This window comes from Microtus oregoni, unplaced genomic scaffold (assembly GCF_018167655.1).
Source record: "Microtus oregoni isolate MIOR12 unplaced genomic scaffold, Mior012 000005F_ref0000423, whole genome shotgun sequence".
Taxonomy (NCBI): domain Eukaryota; kingdom Metazoa; phylum Chordata; class Mammalia; order Rodentia; family Cricetidae; genus Microtus; species Microtus oregoni.
Window position 1 is genome coordinate 47380637 of NW_024543064.1, and position 19480 is coordinate 47400116.

The following is a 19480-nucleotide window of genomic DNA, read 5'->3' on the forward strand; positions in this document are numbered from 1 at the left end:
TTGAAAAAAGTAATTCAAAAGCCTGAAGGAAAAAAAAAATCCTTTGATAATTACCGAAAATGTGTCCCCAACCCCAAGAGTCACACCAAGAGAGGGCCTTTGAGACTAAGCGCACATTCTTAGAACTTCCCTTTGTACCCAGATTCCATGTCTCTGCGCCCCTTGTCTGGGATTGCTTTGGTTCATTTTTTATCATTCCTTTTCTCTCCTGTGTTTTTCTTTTTTAATTTTTTAAAATATTTATTTATTTATTATGGATACAATATTCTGTTTGCATATATGCCTGCAGGCTAGAAGAGGACACCAGGCCTCATTACAGATGGTTGTGAGCCACCATGTGGTTGCTGGGAATTGAACTCGGGTCCTTTGGAAGAGCATGCAATGCTCTTAACCGCTGAGCCATCTCTCCAGCCCATTTTTAAAATTTTTTGATACTATTGGAGACCACATGTATTAGGGACCCCTTAAACATTTCAGAATATTTACTGAGAGGACAGTCTCTTATATAGCCAGAGAGAAAAGGACTACAATGAGAAATTACAGACTGAAAAGTCATGCTACCTGATATCCCTACCTAACTGGTCCATATACACAGTGCATTGATTTCTCCAGTAATGTCCTCTTAGCATTCTATTTTACCAGGGGGAAATCCACGTTCAGAGCAGGCGTTGCCCTTTGTAGTTGTCTCTTTAATCTGGAACAGTCCTGGGCCCTTGATAGACTTTCTCCAAATTTAGCATCCTTTAAGAAGATAGCGGGGTGGTGGGGAGAAGAAAAAGGCAGCAAAGTCATTTTTTTAAAATATTTATTTATTTATTATGTATACAATATTCTGTCTGTGTGTATGTCTGCAGGCCGGAAGAGAGCACCAGACCTCATTACAGATGGTCGTGAGCCACCATGTGGTTGCTGGGAACTGAACTCAGAACCTTTGGAAGAGCGGGCAATGCTCTTAACCACTGAGCCATCTCTCCAGCTCCCAGCAAAGTCATTTTTGAGAATGTTCTCTGGTTTAGTTTTTGCAGTTCACCTGATAGTTAAATAATATTTGGGTTGTCGTTTATTTATTTATTTTATAAGAAATGGGATCTGGGCAGCTGTGGAGATGGCTCAGTGAGTAAAGTGCCAGCCAGTCTAGCTAATTGGTGAGCTTCAGGCGAAGTGAGAAACCCTGCTTAGAAAAATAAGGTGGAGAGCAATAGAGGAAGACCCTGCACTTCAACATCTAGCCTTCACATACACACACACACACGCATGGGTAAATACGACTGCACAAGCGTGCACTCGACACGTGTGTGCGTGCACACACACACCCCAAATGCCAAACAGCGACTTGCTGTCCCCTAGCCCTGGACTCATAAACAGTCCTCCCGCTTCAACCATTCAGGTAATTAGGACTTCAAGTGTGGGCCACTGTGACAACCAGATTGATTGTTCGTTTCTGGAAGAAATACAACAGCCATTGTTGCAGTCCAGTGTTTCTTGGTAGAACATGTGAAGCTGGTGCAACTGTGAGTCCCAGGTAGGAGGTATCTAAGATTTCTCCACTATGAAGTTGCTGGGGTTCCTTTTGTAATGGAAAAAAATAGTTGATAGACAGATTTTTTTTTACGTTTTTTTTTTAAACTTAGCACATAGTAATTAAGTAGAAGAGTAGAATTGTGCCGCGCTATAGCACTGCATGTATAGAATGCACTTACTTGTAGAATTGTGCCTTGCTATAGCCCTGTGTGTATATAATGCACTTACTTGTAGAATTGTGCCTCGTTATAGCACTGCATGTATAGAATGCACTTTCTTATAGAATTGTGCCTTGCTATAGCACTGCATGTATATAATGTACTTACTTATAGAATTGTGTCTCGCTATAGCATTGTGTGTATATAATGTACTTACTTGTAGAATTGTGTCTCGCTATAGCTTTACATGTATGTAATGTACTTTGACCATATAACCTTCGCCCCTCCCCCTCTCACTGACCCCCCCCTTTCTCTTCCCAACTGTTGGAACACATTGCTAGGCAGATGTTTGAGATCTTGTAAACACTAGCACTCCTCCACCAACTGCGACATTCACAATGAGCTTACAATTCTGTCCTCCCTTTTGTCTATCAGTTGGTGTGCTACCACAGGGACTCTTTCAGAGAGGTCTCCAATGTCGTGTAGCTCCAAGTCAACAAGGACTCTGTCTCAGGCTGCAGCAGTCACTTTAACAAAAGCACCACCAGCTCCAGCTTAAACAATGAATGTTTCCTTCTCACAGCTGTGAGGCTGAGAATCCCAAAATCAAGGTCCTGGCAGGTTCAGTGGCTGATGGCTCTTCTGCTTAGATGGCCACTTTCTTGCTGTGTCTTGCATATATATTGGAGAGAGAGAACTGGTGTCTCCCCTTCTCTGTGTAAGGACATGGATCCCATCATGGACCATGACCTTGTTTAAACCTGACCACCACCTCTCACAGCTCCACCTAAGATGATCACTTTGGGATTTATACCTTCACTTTATGGATGTCAGCGGGAGGCAAACAAGCATTTCATAACAGACGTGTGTGTGTGTGTGTGTGTGTGCCAGAGGTTGATGCCAGATACATTTCTCAATAGCTCTCCATCTTATTTTTGAGACAAGGTTTCTCTCTGGAACTAGGATTGATTCAGCTGGTTTATATAGACAGTGAGCTCCAGAGAGTCACCTGACTCTGCTTCCTTGACACTGGTACCATGGACAAAGACGCTCTGTCCAGCTTTTTACTGCAGGTGCAGGGATCTGAATGCAGGTTCTCATGCTGGCATGAACTGGTGGAGCCATCTCCTTAGCCCCGGTAACATACCCCCTGGAAGGAGAAAAATAAATACTCTTCATCATAAAAAGATGTCATCTTCCTTAGATCGGATAACTATGATAGTGAACTTTACATTTATGCATTGCAATAGTAATTTCTCACTTCACCCTGTGTAAGTGACTTTTATGTTGGGGGAGTTGGTTTTTGCAAGCCAGGATTTATCTGTGTAGCACTAGCTGTCCTGGAACTCCCTCTCTAGATTGGCCTTAAACACAGAGATCCACCTGCTTCTGCCTCCCGAGTGCTGGGATTAAAGGCTTGTGCCACCATGCCTGGTTCTGTAAAATGACTCTTAATGGCTGTCTCACTTATTCACAAATGGTGAGTGGATTTGACCACTCCCTCCTCATGTAGCATGGAAGTCACATTTTTATTTGTTGATATTGGTCAATTTTGGCAATGAATTCTATGCTTCATGCCACATCAAGTACCTTCGGGCCTATCTCCTTGCCATAAAACAGGGATAATCACTTGCTGTGAAGTGGTATTGGGGGAGGATTATGTATGTGAAAACCTGGGTAGGTGAAAGTAGTCAGCAATATGATTTTCATCTCTAACTTAGAATTCTGATTTTGAGATACACAAATTCACTGGTCCCTCTGGGGACGGAATGACTTTAGACACAAAGTTCTGGAAAGCAAAAGGGTTAGTGGAATCCGCTGACTTTTGTGTGATTTAAGTGACTACACCAGTTTCTTCCTCCTGCTTCCCTTTCTCCTTCTTGCTCACCTCCCTGCTCCCTCCCTTCTTTCCTCCTTTTTCCCATTGGAGACATATTTATTGGCATCTGCTCTCTGCTAGTCACTCTCCTAGGCTGTAGAGGTAGAGGAGCAGACAAATCCATCTGAAGTTAATTCTAATCAAAGGAGACACTTAATAAACTTAGAACCACACTCTTAAAAACAGATAGGATAAAGAAAGGTAACTTCGGGAGGGGGATGAGGATTGTGAGCTGAGACATAAATAAGGAATCGAGTTCATTGGGAGGGTATGATTTTAGTTTTGTCAGGTGGCCACAATCAGGAGTTACTTGGGAAGAGTCCCAGTAAGGGACTATATAGGTCAGGTTGGCCTGGGGGTGTGTCTGTGGGGGGGTGTCTTTATTATGTTAATTGGGAAGACCCAACCCACTGTGGGTGGCCCCATTCCCTGGCTTTAGGTCCAGAACTATGTGAGAGTAGAGAAAGTGAGCTGAGCAGCAAGCATGCATGCATTCATTTCTCTCCAATATTGACTGTGGTTGTGATGTGACTAGCTAGCTCTTCCTGCCATCTAAACTTCCCAGCTATGATAGACTGTAACCTAAGAACCCTGCACTAAAATAAAACTTTTGTCTCCTAAGTTGCTTTTTGCCAACATTAAATATATATATATATATATATATATATATATATATATAATTACAGCAAGTTTGAATGAAACTAGGACAAGAGTCTGATGGAAAAAAAAATCCCAGGCAGAAGAACCATTTTGGAAGATGAGGTCTAAGGCACAGAACTGAGCGTTCACACAAAGACACCCCGATGGAAGTGGCCAGACAATTCCTGTGGAGCACAGCAGCTTCCAGTCTCCCTCTGAGAGCTGCAGGACAGGCAAGAGCAGGCTTTTGGAGAGTTGTGGAGTTGTGCAGTGAACACCTCTTTTCAAGAAAACCTCCTGTTGGGCAAGGTGGTTTGCACCTCTAATATGTAGCACTTGGGAGACTGAGGCAGGAGGATCATGAGTTTAAGTCCAACGTGGGTTACATAATGGGTTTACCAACCTGGGTTATAGAATTGTCTCAAAATAAAAGAAACAAACAAACCAAAGTTCCTGTTACGTAGGGTGCAGAGAGCCTGACAAACCTGCTTTTGGATCTACCTAGCCTCTGGGGTGCAACACTTTTCCCCAAGCACCCTCACACAGTGACTGAGAATGATGCAGCACTATTGTCCAGCATGGTGAACACCACTCTCTAGATGAGACTCCTTTCTTAATGAAACTACTTGGTGAAGATGTAATCCATCTCAAAAACAGCCACTCTAGAAACCTGTTAGCCAGATCACAACCCTGAGAATTTCTCACGGTGAAAATCTTTGTGAGGGCTCTTTGCTAGGCTTTCTCAGAGTTTTTATTGATGTTCCACAGCCTGAAGTTTTACCAACCTCCCTCCTATCAGCCTTTCTTCTTTTCCTCCCATGATCACAGACCTCCATTATGTCCCTGAGAATTCTCTTAGTCTTGTTGCCCTGCTTATTTTGTTTTGAAAGGAAAAAAGGGGGAAATGCTGTGGGATAATGCTCTTGTACACTGTAAAGATTTTTCACTCTATTAGTTTAATAAAATTCTGATTGGCCAGTTGCCAGGCAGGAAGTATAGGCAGGACAATCAGACTAGGAAAATTCTGGAAAGAGGAAAGGCAGAGATGCAGTCACCAGCCAGATGCAGGATGAAAATGCCTCACTGAGAAAAGGTAGCAAGCCCCATGGCTAAACACAGATGAGAATTATGGGTTCATTTAAGTTGTAAGAGCTAGTTAATAATAAGCCTGAGCTAAGAGGCCAAACAGTTCATAACTTTTATAAGCATCTCTGTGTTTCTTTGGGATTGAACAGCTGTGGGACTGCTTATGCAAATCAAGTACAGGGCCATGGAGATGAGGAGAGGCCAATCCAGGTCCTGTCAAGGGATAATTAAAGCTTCCAGACAGTCCACATCTACCTGAGCCATCTCAGACAGCAGCAGCCTCAGCAGAAGGGACTTAATAGAGATGTAACCCATGTCAAAACACCCTTTAGAATCTCATTAGCCAGATTGCTGTCCTAAGAATTTCTCACAGTGAAATTCTGGGCTGTGGTGGCCCAGTTCCCATCCTTCACCACATTCTAAGGAATAAAGGACCTGTTATGTAGATATGGATCTAGTATCCTTGGTAATGGGCAGGGCTAGTACTCACTCCCGCCCCTGGAAGTCAGATCAGGGGAATAGCTCACTCCACTGACATTCTGAAGCCTCACTGATATGGTGACCTCAATCTTCTGCTCAGACTGTGGTTGAAGGACAGTCTCTGAGTCTGGCTCACTGCACCTTAATGATGCCCCAGTAGAAGCCAGTCTGGTAGCTGGGAAGCCCATGGTAGATATTTGCTGATTTTTGACATTCCAGCATGCATTTTCCTATTGGTAAACTTAATTTCTCCCTGGAAAATTTCCTACACCCCATTGATTTTTTTTTTTTATAGTTCAATCCTGACCTATAAATCCCACTCCTCTTGGGCACTGTAGGTGGAATTTCTATGTAAGTAGTCAGAACCAGTATTTGCCAGCAGTGCTGGCAGGGACAACTGTTCTCTCCTCTTTAGGCTGAACCTGAGAGAGAACGCAAAGTTGGAGTGGCTAGAGCTGTTTTAGCCCAGCCAAGAAAGGTGTATACTCAGCAAAAAACACAGCCAAGTGACGAGTAGGCCAAAAAACAGGTTCTGATGGCACGCACTTCCAGCTCTGAGAACTACTCCCAAGATCATTTGGTTCTATATGACACAGTCAAAATCCACGAGCACTTAAGAGAGTGTGGTGGAGGCGGCAGCGGTGACCACAGCGGGAGAAGCAGCACTACAGCCGCCTGCAGCCCCAACCTGGGAGGAAGATGCTAATTAAAGTGAAGACGCTGACTGGAAAGGAGATTGAGATCGACATTGAACCCACAGACAAGGTGGAGCGAATCAAGGAACGTGTGAAAGAGAAAGAGGGCATCCCCCCACAACAGCAGAGGCTCATCTACAGTGGCAAACAAATGAATGATGAGAAGACAGCAGCTGATTATAAGATCCTAGGTGGTTCAGTCCTCCACCTAGTGTTGGCTCTTAGAGGAGGAGGTGGTCTTGGGCAGTGATGAACCTCAGTTCCATTTTACCTCCTTGCCCTGTCGCTCATAATGAAGCATCACATATCCTCTCACGCTCTGGGACACCAGAACTTCTGCCCCCTCCCTTGGATGCCCAGTCTTGTGTGTCTACTGGTGGGAGAATGTGAGGACACCAGGGTGCAGTGCTCCTGGCCCAAATGACCATTACTGGCTGTTGGGTTTTAGTTTGCAGTCCTGTGTGCTTCCCTCTCTTATGGCTATAACCTTGGTTGTCAATAAAATATTTCCTGGCAAAAAAAAAAAAGAGAGGGTGGTGGATTTTTGTTGCTTCTTTTGACTGAAAGGGGCTAAGATGATTACAGCAGCCCTGCCCTGTTTAACTCAAAAGACCATCTAATAAAAGATGCGCAAAGAATCTGAATATTCATCCAAAGAAGATGGACAGATTGCCAATAAACTCTTGAGAGGTGTTCAACATGATCAAGCACTAGCAGAAATGCTAATCAGGAGCACAATGAATAGAACCTCACATTCTTTAGCGTGTGTTCAATTTAAGAAATTTGTTTAAACAAAATGTTGGGAAGAATGTGGAGACACTGCAAGCTTTGTCCATTGCTGGCGGAGATGGAAATGAGGAATGCAGCCTGGAAATTCTCTGGACAATGAAAGAGTTACCGCGTGACTCCTAGGTACATACCCAGGGGACAGGCAAGTGCATGCCCACAAAAAGGCTTGCATGAGAGCATGCATAAATTTACCCTACGGTAAGATGAAGTCATGTAATCCCAGCATTCAGTAGGCTGAAGCAGGAGGACAGCTACGTTAGGCTACTTAGCTACATAGTGAGTTTCAGGCTAGTCTGGGCTGGTGCGAGCATGTCTAAAAACATAACAAATAGAATGCTCCCAGCAGTTACATTTTTAATAGCTAAGGAAATATAAATGCCCCTCAGTAGCACAGATCAACACATTTTGTGTTTATAGAAAGAGTATTCACAATGAGAAAAGGAAAAACCACTGACAGGCAAAGTCATGGGTGACTAGATGGGTGCTGAGTAAAAGGAACCAGATATAATACATACGGCAGGACTTCACTTCTAAGCCCAACAGCAGGCAAACTTACCATGGAGAAGAAGTTAAAAAGCGGTTGTAAGTGATAACTGATGGAGGCATGTGGTTAGGAGTTTGACCAGAATGAGACAAGGGGGTGAAGGAACTTTCTAGAACTTTAATTGGCAGTTATATGGTTACGTACTATCATTAAAGCTCACTGGATCTTAACGATGGCTTATTTCACTTTTAAAATAGTGAACATTGAACTTTAAATGTTTATTGTGTTTTCATCTTAGATGAAAGCTAAGGTACCCACTTAATTTGTATGCTTTTGGTGTCAAATGTTCTCCTATCACAAAATATCTTTTCCTACCAACTTAATAAACTTGATAACCCCCTCCCCCCCCATAACGTGGGATTCCCCTCTGTATGCTGTGAATACCATTAATGAATAAAGCAACTGCTTTGGACCCATAGCTAGGGCAAACTTAGCTAGGCGGGAAAAACTAAACTGAATGCTGGGAGAAAGGAGGTGGAGTCAAAGTGAAGCCATGGAGCCCTGCCAGCGACAGATGCTGGATGGAACTTTACACAGTAAGCCACAGCCATATGCAATACACAGATTAATAGAGATGAGTTAGTTTAGGATATGAGTTAGCCAGCAATATGTTTACGCTACTGGCCAAACACTATTGCTAATAATATGGTTTCTGTGTGATTATGTCAGGGAAACAAACAAGCAATCTCATTACAACACCCCAGACTCATTTCTTCTTTGACATACAGCATTGAAAACCTAAAGAAAAAGCCGGGCGGTGGTGGCGCATGCCTTTAATCCCAGCACTCAGGAGGCAGAGGCAGGTGGATCTCTGTGAGTTCGAGGCCAGCCTGGTCTACAAGAGCTAGTTCCAGGACAGGAACCAAAAGCTACGGAGAAACCCTGTCTCGAAAATTTAAAAAAAAAAAAAAAACCTAAAGAAAGTGTTCAACTAATTTTCTTCCTTGACCACCCTACCAAAGCACTAAGATGTAAGGCTGGCTCTCTCCTTATCAAGATATTTTAACCAACTACTGAGGAGGTAGATAGGGCCATGCAAAGCTTCCAGCATTAAGGTTTAGTGGCAGCGTTCTTCGTCTAGTTGATCCTAGCTCAGGAGAGCTGGTAATACCTACAAGTTTAGAACTGTAAAGGATAATGAAAGAGACTAAAACGTGATTAATATATTCAGATGGTTAAGAAGGTTGGAGAGCTATTAGCCTTCACAAACTGGCTTCCCTTTAGCTGACTCATTCCCATTTCTTCAGCGCATTTTTTGCCTCATCCCATCTCCCCCTCGGCCTCATCCCTTGCCACTTAGTGAGCAGCTTAATGGGCTGTGGAAAAGCTGCGGTGATCCTGAAATGTAGAATCGCTTCCCAATGTCCTAGGACAGCTCCCAGAATCCCTCTGGTGCAGCAGGTCCGTTTTGATGGGGTGCTGTATATTGAAATGGGCCCTTAATTGCTCCCCTAATGTTGACTTCACTGTGACCAAAAGTAAAAGCCACAGTGAAAGCTCTTTGGGGGAGATGGACAGGAAATGTTACAAAAGGAAAATGGAATTATTTTTCAGTTCTAAGGAAATTTATTAGCAAATGCATTTCAGTGCTCTTAGCAGTCATCCTGCTGAGGAACTGTTTTGGAGAAGGCTTGGCTTTGGAAAATCACAGGACAGAAACAGCTCCCTTCGGTAGCTTGCCAGTTAGGCGGCAGGATGACAAATGTCTTATTATTCCCCACAGCGCCTTAGTATTTACAGGACATCTGGTACTCTGTGTTTCGCCTTCTCCTGAGTCATCTTTATCGCCAGCTAACATTATGTTACCGTGGTTTCCCAGGCCTGCTTGTTTCAGTGGTAAGGACTAGATGTCAGATTAAGACATGGCTGGATCAGTGATTGGTAAGGTGCCTGCTGCCAAGCCTAACGACCCAGGTTCAATCCCCAGAACTCACATGGAAAGCGCTAACTTCTTCAAGTTATCCATCCTCTGACCTTTTTGTGTACTCAGCAAACACACACACACAGAGGCACACACACAAACACCCATGTACAGATACACATACACACATGAGTGCACACACGTGCACACATACACTCACACACACACACACACAAAGCACAAACACACTCACACACACATAGTAAATAAGTACATGTAAAAGAAAGAGGCAGATGCCTGCCTCTAGTGTGTCTAATTGTTAGTGACTGAGTGTCTGGTCCCATGCGATGTACTAATGAGGCAAACTTGGGCAGGCATCTCAAATCTGTTTGCTTCTGGTATTCTCATCTAAAACTATGAAGCATGATTGACATCATTCCAAAGAAATGAAAGCTTCGCTTCCCCCCTGCTCCCCCCCTCAGGCCATATGACTCATTTAGAGAAGTTTTGACACATCCTTGCTAGTAGTTGATTAGCCTGCCGCTACATCTGGGAGCTGGGGCTGGGCGGGTATGTGTCAACCCCTTGGCCCTGTGACCTGGTCAGTGGACAAGAACAGCTGCTCAGTAAAGCCTGACGATTCATGTCCCAATCCCATACGCAGGGGAGTTCGGGTCTCTCTTAGCCTATTGGAGAAAAGTGAAGCAGAAATGCCTTCACGCTGTACAAGGATGGGGGTGGAATGCCACATCCAACTGAAATGTTGACAGAAGCGGGAAAGGGAGGAAGGCACAAAAGTGTCAGCTTGTCCTTGTGATGAGCTACAGAAGCAGGGCAGAGCTAGCCTGGTCCTGTGTGAGCCGGTCATCTTTTCCTCTATACCTCCTTCCTTTGTTTAGAGAGAAGCCATGCACGTGGCGACTGTTCTAGAATCAGGTAGGCCTGTTACCAACACCTCAGTACCCTATCTGTCTTCTGCACCCTGCTGCATTCTGTGTAGGTCCCCAAGAAGCCATATCAGTAGCAGCTCCGGCTGTCTAACTTCAGCTGGGCTTCAGCAACAGAAAACACATACAGCTGATCAGAGGATGGGAGAAAGGGGAGGAGGGGAAAAAAATCAAATTCGCTTGTCTTCTTTATCATGGGTTGGCTCCACCCTGCCACTCACTCGTCACCAAAGCTCTTAACCAGACTCTCCGTCCACCATGGCATGTTTCCTGGTTCTACTACTCACTTTTTCCCCTTGCCAATTCCTGCCTGTGGGTAGGAAGAGTAAGCCAGTTTACTGAAATTGGGCTATTATTTTACTGTTGCCTTTGAGTTTCTTATATCAGGCCCACACTTTCATAAATAGTTCCTATATTAAACGCTTCCCAAGTTGCCAAAGTTGTGTGAGTGATTTCTTTTCTCTTGGAGCCCTGACTAACACACAGGTTTCCAACAGGAACTGTGACCAGCAGTTGTCAAAGGACCTTGAAGGTCATTGCTATGGTTTTGAGACAGGGTCTCGCTGGGTAGACTTGGCTGTCTTAGAGGTCACCTGTGGACCAGGCTACCCTCGGGCGTGCTGTGCTCCTCTTGCCTCAGCCTCCGGAGCTCTGAGAACACAGATGCGAGTCACCACACCCAGTCCTATGCAAACTGTCAAATTAGTAATATCAAATGTGACTTTTAAAAAATGAGTGTCATGTTTCCCTGAAGAAGATAAATTATCAGAGGCCAAATAAGTTACAGGTAACACATACAGAAAAGCAACAAAATAATGTGTGCACAGTTTAAGGAATAATTATAAAACGCTGCCCCAAATATGCTGTGTTGTTCAGACACAGAATGCCGCCGATTGCTCAGAAGTGTCCCCTTATGTTCCCGTCTCTCCTTCACCCTCTCTGTAAAGTCTCCTTTACCTTGACTTTCATGGTAATGGTTGCTGCTCTGCGGTAGTCCCCGATGACTGTGTTTTATCCATGACTCGAGCATCTTTCAAGTCATGTGATACATTGCCTAATGCTTCAGTTCTTGCGGATTTCACTCTGGGCTGTTGTAGTAAACTTTGTGATTGTCACTGCTGCTCACACTTCCTCTGGAACAACAGTCAACTCATTATTTCTTCCACTGTTGGGGCGTATCTGGATGGCTTTTTAGCTTCAGGCTATTGGGAAAATGCCTCGGAGATGAGTCTTGTGCTTCCAGAGCACACAATGCTCAGAGTTCTCCAGGACAGAGCCCTCAAACATTTTGGTTCGAGACTACCTTAGTATGTGTGTGCATGTATGTGTTGTGTGTCTGTGTGTGTGATCTACATATGTGTGGAAGCCTGAGATGGATGCTGGATGTCTTTCCCCAGTTGCTCTCTATCATCTCTTTTCATATATGTTTCTGTGTATGCTTGATGCATGTAAGCATACTTGTATAGTTACAAATGCATATTTCTGCAAGGACGTGTGGAGGCATGAGGTTAATGTCAGGAATTGTCCCTGATCTCTTTTCCACCCTATTCCTTGAGGCAGGTTTTTTCTTTTTTTTCTTTTTTTTTTTTTTTTTTGGTTTTTCGAGGCAGGGTTTTCTTTTATCTTTTTAATTGATTTTATTGAGCTATACATTTTTCTCTGCTCCCTTCCCTGCCTCTCCCCGAGGCAGGTTTTATCACTCAATCCCAGAGTTCACCAATAAAGTTAGTCTGGCTAGCCAGCTGGCCCTAGGAATGCCCTATCTGCCTGACACTCTCTTCTGGCCTCCTCAGGCACTGTATTCACATGCACAGACATACATGTAGGTAAAACATACATACACATAAAGTAAGAAAAAAGAGGGTATGAAAATAATATAATATAAAAATCTTTTATGACCTTTTTATATATAGTTCTTGAATAATATAAAATAAAAAACGAATAATAAACTGGGCTACAATAAAGAAGTTCTATTCATGGAATAATATATAGAAAATATGAGTTACAGGGCTAGCAAGTCAGCTCTGTAGATAAAGGCACTTTCCACGCAACCTGACAACCTGGTTTTGGTCCTGGGGACCTGCTTGATGTAAGGAGAGAACTGACTCCCTCAAGCTGTCCTCTGGCTTCCTGTACATACACACAAATAGTCAAGAAACATCATGAGAATTTAGTTATTTAAAAAAAAATGTTACCTAAAGATTGTGGAGAGAAGATGAAATCCAACGAGAACATGTATTGACATGGATACAGCCATGTCAAAGACCCCAATACCTCAGACCCATGGATCAGCAGAGCTCTCCCTTGTGAGGCTTGGAGGAATTGCAAAGCCTTCCTCCGGCTCATGTGTGCACAAAGAGGCAACCTTAGCTTCCTGAGACTGCAACACAAGATCCCTCTCCTAGAGAGATTCCTCCTACCAAGACTAGATAATGTCTGCTTCTGGTGCTGTACATAAAAAAAAAAAATGGTTGGAGTTTTTGGCCTTCATAGTAGGTGTCCTCCACTGGAGTACACACAGCCCACTCATTTCCAGTTTGTTTGTTTATGCGTCTGTCCCTTCTTCTGTGTCATTGTTTTTCATTCCCACGTCTCCACAGTCAGGTTTCCAAGACCAAGCCGTGTGGGATGTAGCAAAAGATGTAACTAACAAGAACTTGGATCTAAAAACCTGTGAAATCTCGTGTGTCCATACGGATCCGTAACGCCATATGAAAAGTCAGGAAACCCGATAGAAAACACGGTAGAAGTCCTGAAAAGGTACCACATAAAAGGACTCCATGTAGCAACAAGCACACAAAACACAATAAGACAATTCGTGCTAAAACTCTTGCCATGCAGCCCAAGCCAGCCTTGCTTTTGTGGTTCTTCAGCTTCGGCCTTCTGAGCGCTGGGCTTCATTCATTACTACGCCCCTTTGAACCCATTTTTAAATAAATATATGCTACTTGCTATTTCCATTGTGTCAGTAACTGGAGCAAATGCACTGGTAGGTGACGCTGTCTGGAGCTTAGTCAAATCTCCTATATATGTATACACATAGATGAGGTAAGAAAAAACCTCCAGTCAGTTTCTATTATTAGCCTCATTTTGTATTCCTAGGGCAGTCTGGCTTGGCCATATCTTTATGTATTGTTGGGTTTAGTTTGCCTGCTTTTTGTTTTGGATTTTGTCACTTATGCCCATAGATTAACTTCCTCCGTAATATATTACCTACTGCTGTCGATGATGTGCTTTAGTATCTTAATGTGATCTTGGAGAATTGTTCCTTCTCTTACGTGCTGCTCAAACACTTTGCTTGCTCCTTAAGAGAATGGTAGCATTACACACGAAAGCTTCCAGTCCTTGCATTTCCCACCATGAACGACCCGACTCTTTTTGTAGCGTTCTAAGATTTGCAGATCTTGTGCTGTGCTTATTCTGTATAGTCCGTGTTTCCTAAGACATTGGCATGATTTCATTAACTTTATTTTATTATCTTTCCAGTCTGGCAATATATGGAATAATGTACCTGCTTTTAGTTTTGCTCTCTCTCTCTCTCTCTCTCTCTCTCTCTCTCTCTCTCTCTCTGTGTGTGTGTGTGTGTATGCATGTGCAGAGGCCAGAAGGACAGCCTTCAGTGACATTCCTCAGATACCACCCACCTTTCATTTTTGAGAGAGGGTCCTTCCTAACTGAGCCATCTCCCCAACCCTCCTGGTTGCTCTTGTGTTTTCTCTTCTTTCTTGTCCTTCAGAATGACATCACTTGAAATTTCTTCTACCAGGGTCTACAAGACAGCAGAATTTTCAGGTGTGCTCTCATGATTCCTTATTTTCCCATCTCTATTTTATTTAATTTGAAACAAGGTCTCTTGTGGTCCCAACCAGTCTAAGACTGACGGTACAGCTGAGGCTGACTTTGAACCTCTGATCCTCCTGCCTTAGCCTCCTATGTGCTAGGCTTACCGGTATGTGCCACCGTGATCAGTTTATGTGATATTGGGGACCAAACTCAGGGCCTTCTGCATGGTAGGCAAGCATCCTATTAACTGAGCCTCAATCCTGGCCTCATTGTCATCATTGAGCAGTCAGTGCCTGACCAAAATGCTCTTCCTCTGATGATGACCTCTCTCTGCCTGTATCCTCTCCTCAGCAGCAGCATCTATGCTGTTCCTTTGTTTTCTGATGGGAGTGAGGATGTGAATTATTTTCTTTCCTACTTGAAACCTGTTTGGTTTCTTGGGCATATGGACTCCCAATTTCTTTTCTTTTTTTTTTTAAAAGAAAATGAAAAAATCTGGTCTTTATTAATTTGGAAGAGATCCATAGCTTTTTGTTTCTTTGGAAACAAAAACATAACTTCTTCCCCAGTCCACCATAATTTTTGACTTCTATTCTGAAGTTAAGACATTCTTAAAATATAAAAATTGGTTTAATTTAGCAGTTTCCACAATCCAGTATGTCTCAGCAGCTATTGCTTTTGTTCATTAGCGTTTAAAAACTTCACAGTCAACAAGCACCACACAGGATCCAGACACCCTGCATCTGTATTTCCCATCTTTATATGGCTTTTTTATATTACTCACTCTCTCTTTAATGACTTGACTTCATTATTTTTAAACTATTTTTGACTGTTTATACATATTATTGTTTCTTTTTTAAAGTCTCTGCCAGGTGCTCCATGGATAAAGCGTTCATATAAACCATTAAGAGCAGAATTCAGATTCCGGGAATTCGCAGCAAAGTCTTGAAAGCTGATGTCAGCCTGTAATCCCAGTGCTTGGGAGGTGGAGACAGGGATCCTGAGTCAAGCTGGCTAAGCAGACCAACCCAACCAGTAGGTGCAAGGTTCAAAGAGAGACCCTGAATTGGGGCAAATGAGGCTCTCTCAAAGACGATATCAACAGCAACCTCCCTCACACACACCCACTGGCACCTGCATACATGTGGGCCCATACAAATGCATGCACACCACACACACACCAGAAAAATAAAAGCAAAGACTTCTGCTGTCTAATCTTTCTCTTCTAGACCCCTGCTTACACCCGTGTTTCCCTCTCGCGTGAACTTTTTTAAAATTATTTACTTGTGTGCATGTGTGTGATGTGTGTATGTGGGGATAGGTCTACTCATGGAAGTCAGAGGACAACTTTAGGAGTTCATGTTCTCCTTCCAGTGGAATCTGAGGAGGGCAACTGAGGTCATCACATTTGCTGTGCAAATGCCCTCGCCAGCTGAGCCTCCTCGCCAGCTCACTCTCATGAACTGTAATGACTTTTGTGTATTCTGACTCCCTGGGTGCGTGTCTCGTGTCCTGTCAAGTCTCGTGACCGGACTCTTGTTCTCTAGTTGTTTCTGTTTGTGGCCAGCCACCACTCATGTTTGTTTTGCCTTCATTTTCTATTGCAATGCATTTCATTTCTAGATGTTTTATTTGATTCTTCTAAAAACGTCTTGGCCCCTTCATTCTTGTCTCTTATTTCTTTAATCGTGACGATTGTAATTATTCTATAATCCACCCAACAGCGCCAGCATCTGAACTCTTTCTGCTTCTGCTTCTGTTGCCCCTTGCGTCTCTCGTACATCCCTCACCAGCGCTTGTTGCTCTGTGCCTGGATGTGTACTCCGCTCTGCCACTGACCTTGAAAATAGATTTGTGTAAACACATAGCTGTCCAAGATAAACTTGATTTCTTCAAATGGATTTGCTACTTTCAGCCCCTAGGGCTGTCCCCGGCATGGCACCAATTGGAGTTTACGGCTTGAATATTTTTGGACCCAGTGGTTACACTGCAGTAATGTCAACAAGCAGCAACCGATGGTCAAGGATGGAGTTGTTGGCCCACGGTACTGCTCAGCAGTGCGCAGGAATGTAAAGTCGGAATTTTCAGTTCAGTTCTCTTGGGGGTTTCCAACTGGCAGAGCCTTCAGCTTTCAGTGTGCTTGTCCAGATAAATCTTTACTGTTTTGTTTGTACTTTGAAATTGTGTGTGTGTGTCCATAAGTATGTGGGTATGTGTTGCCATGGATACACATGTAGAGGCCAGAACAGGATGTCCATTGATGTCAACTGAACTCTGGTCCTCTGCGAGAGTAGTATATTCATTTAATCACTGAGCCATGACTCTAGCCCAGTTCTTTCCTCATCTTTTACTAAGCGCTAGTGATTTTTTTAACTGTGTTGCCCAAGCTGGCACTGAAATTGTGAACATGAAGGATCTTCTAGCTCAATCTTTCAAGCAGCTAGGACTGCAGGCATCTAAGGCATGTTCTTAACTTAGGTCTCCTCCTCTCAAATGACTGTATTTTGTGTCAAGTTGACATAAATCTAGCCAGCACATGTGTATATGTGTATTTGTACATGCCTATTACATCCTAACATACAATCTGCTGAGTCTACATAATGTTACCTGTATGCATGTTTTCAGGGCTGACCACTTGGCGTGGACAATGGATTGGAGTGCTCTTTCTTGGGGAGGACCACCTCTCCCCTCCCAGCTTTCCTTGGTTGCCTTGAGTTATTTATGTAGGATTGAGGCCTTGTGGCCTTCACCCATCCAGTTTGGCAAGTTTGTTGCTATCCTCCTTGCTGAGCTCCTGTTTGGGTGGTCATGTTGGTTGCTAGGAGACACAATCTCACAGTGAAGTCTCCAATCCTCTCCAGTTCTTTTTTTTTTTTTTTTAAATCTCCTTTAACAGTTCTAATCCAACCTCCAACATACTGTCTTCAAATCCAAGGATGCTTTAGGTCAACTCAGAAAAATACCATATACATAGAAATTCTAAGTAGAAAAACACATTAATTCTCATATGTATATCTAATATACATGTGTATATAAATTTAGTAAAAATATCCTGATACTTGGAGACTTTAAGCAATGTTTTTTTTTTTTTAATTACCTCACAGTTTCTGTGAATCCTAGGTGTGGAAACAGCTCAGCTGGGGGACTCAGCTCAGGAATTGGATGCTGTAGTCCAGCTGAGAGCTGGTGGCTGTCATCTGAAGGTTTCCATGAGCATGGAGAATCAACCTCCAAGTTAGCTAACAGACCATTAGCAGGAAGCCTCAGGGCCTCTCCAGGTGTTCGCTGGAGGACTAAACGTCTCACCACAAAAGCCTTCCCTCCCGGTTTGACATCTGCTCTTCTTGGGAGTTATCAAAGGGAAAGGGGAAGGAGGTAGAGCGAGGAGGAGACAGAGACAGTAAAATAAAGACGGAGAGGACAGAGAGAATATAATGCTATCTGTGCCAGTGGTTATCAACTTGTGGGTTGTGACCTCCCCCCCCACACACACATACACAACAGGGGTCAGATATCCAGCATGTCCGATGTCTCCATTACGATTCATAACAGTAGCGAAACTTCAGTTATGAAGTAACAATGAAATAATTTTATGAGCGGGGGGGGGGGGGAGTCACTACAACTTACGGAACTGTATTAAAGGGTCACAGCCTCAGGAAGGTTGAGAACCACTGGGCTGGGGCAATGTGACTTTCACATCCTGCTTCCTAAATTCACGTGCTGCCTTCATTTCATTCTCTTCATTGGAAGTGAGTCACTACATCTAGTCAAACTCTGAGAGCTCCTCAACTGAGCGTCAAAGAATTCCTCAACCCTTCAAGTCACCACACAGCATTCAAAATTGCCTGCCTATTAACAGGGGTCTATCCAGCGTAAAAGAGAGATTCTTGGCATGATGGAGCTCAGAAATCTGGCAGATACGTGAACTTGAAAACAGGTATCTCCAAGTACTGAGAGATGAGTACCAGCTTTCTCAAAGGTGACATGAGAGTCAATAGTGTCTCTTTTGTGTGAGTGTAGTTTAGCACACGTGATCAAAGCAGACACCGGGCATTGTGCCGGCATCTGTGGTTCCAGCACTTAGGATGTAGAGGTAGGAAGATAAAGAGTTCAAGGTCATCTCCACGGATGTAGCAAATGAGTTTGAGGCCAACCTGGGTTACAGGAGGTCCCGACTTTAAAAAGTCATGTGACTTTAAAGGTATGTGATGGCACAAGCCTTTAATCCCAGCACTCAGAAGGCAGAGGCAGATGGATCTCTGTGAGTTCAAGCCTGGTCTACAGAGTGAGTTCCAGGACAGCCAGGGGCTACACAGAAAAACCCTGTCTTGGGAAGAAACAAAACAAAACAAGCCCCAAACAACAAAAAGCACAGGTCTAGGGCCAGAATCTGAACTCTGCCACGTAGCAGCAGAGTGACCATGGGCCGTAACATCCTCTTTGAGAGTCAGTTTCCTGGTCAGTCAGATGTGAGAACCCAGCCCGTGGGGCCTTTTGAGTGTTGAAGGAATCAGTAAACAAAGGCTTGTGCCTGCAGTGCAGCAAGTACTAGTTGTTGAATGTAAACTTCAACAACTAGTTGAAGGTTAAGCTTGTTATTCTAATCTGAGACTCCATGGCCCTTTCCAGTGTAACTGAATACAGAATTGAATTGCTTTTTAACCGAGTTTTTAATAAGTACTTTCTTTTTCTTTTAAAGTACATAAACATGTAAAATGTTTCGTTCTTTATCTGCCTCCTCACTATTAATGCCACTTCCTTCCCCAGAGGAAACCACTTTTAACAGTTTGGTGAATGTTCTTGCAGACATGTTTCTACTTTTATTTATTTTATTCTATAGGTCTGGATGTTTTGTCTGCCAGTATGTGCCCTGTGTGTACGGTGCTCATAGAAGTCAGGAGAGGATTCTCTGGAAATCTAGTTACACACTGACAGTTGGGAGCTGCGGTGTGGGTGCTGGGAACCGGACCTGGGTGCTATGGAACCACCAAGCCATCTCACTAACCCCTGAGCCATTATCCAGCCCCATATTTCTACGATTTTAAAATAATGCATTTTAAATTATTTTCACATAGAATCGTGATGCTCACATCATTCT

General features: G+C 43.5%; 1 protein-coding gene across 1 annotated transcript; it reads left to right on the forward strand.

The window, feature by feature from the left end:
* The first annotated feature begins 6397 nt into the window (after positions 1-6397).
* On the forward strand, positions 6398-6966 carry LOC121448649 (NEDD8-like). The gene has a single exon (XM_041652815.1). The coding sequence runs from the start codon at positions 6463-6465 to the stop codon at positions 6706-6708; it is 246 nt and encodes an 81-aa protein (XP_041508749.1). The 5' UTR covers positions 6398-6462; the 3' UTR covers positions 6709-6966.
* The last annotated feature ends 12514 nt before the right edge of the window (positions 6967-19480 follow it).

Excerpts from the sequence above, each read along its gene's own strand:
- LOC121448649 (XM_041652815.1), top strand. The coding sequence starts at position 6,463 with ATGCTAATTAAAGTGAAGACGCTGACTGGAAAGGAGATTGAGATCGAC.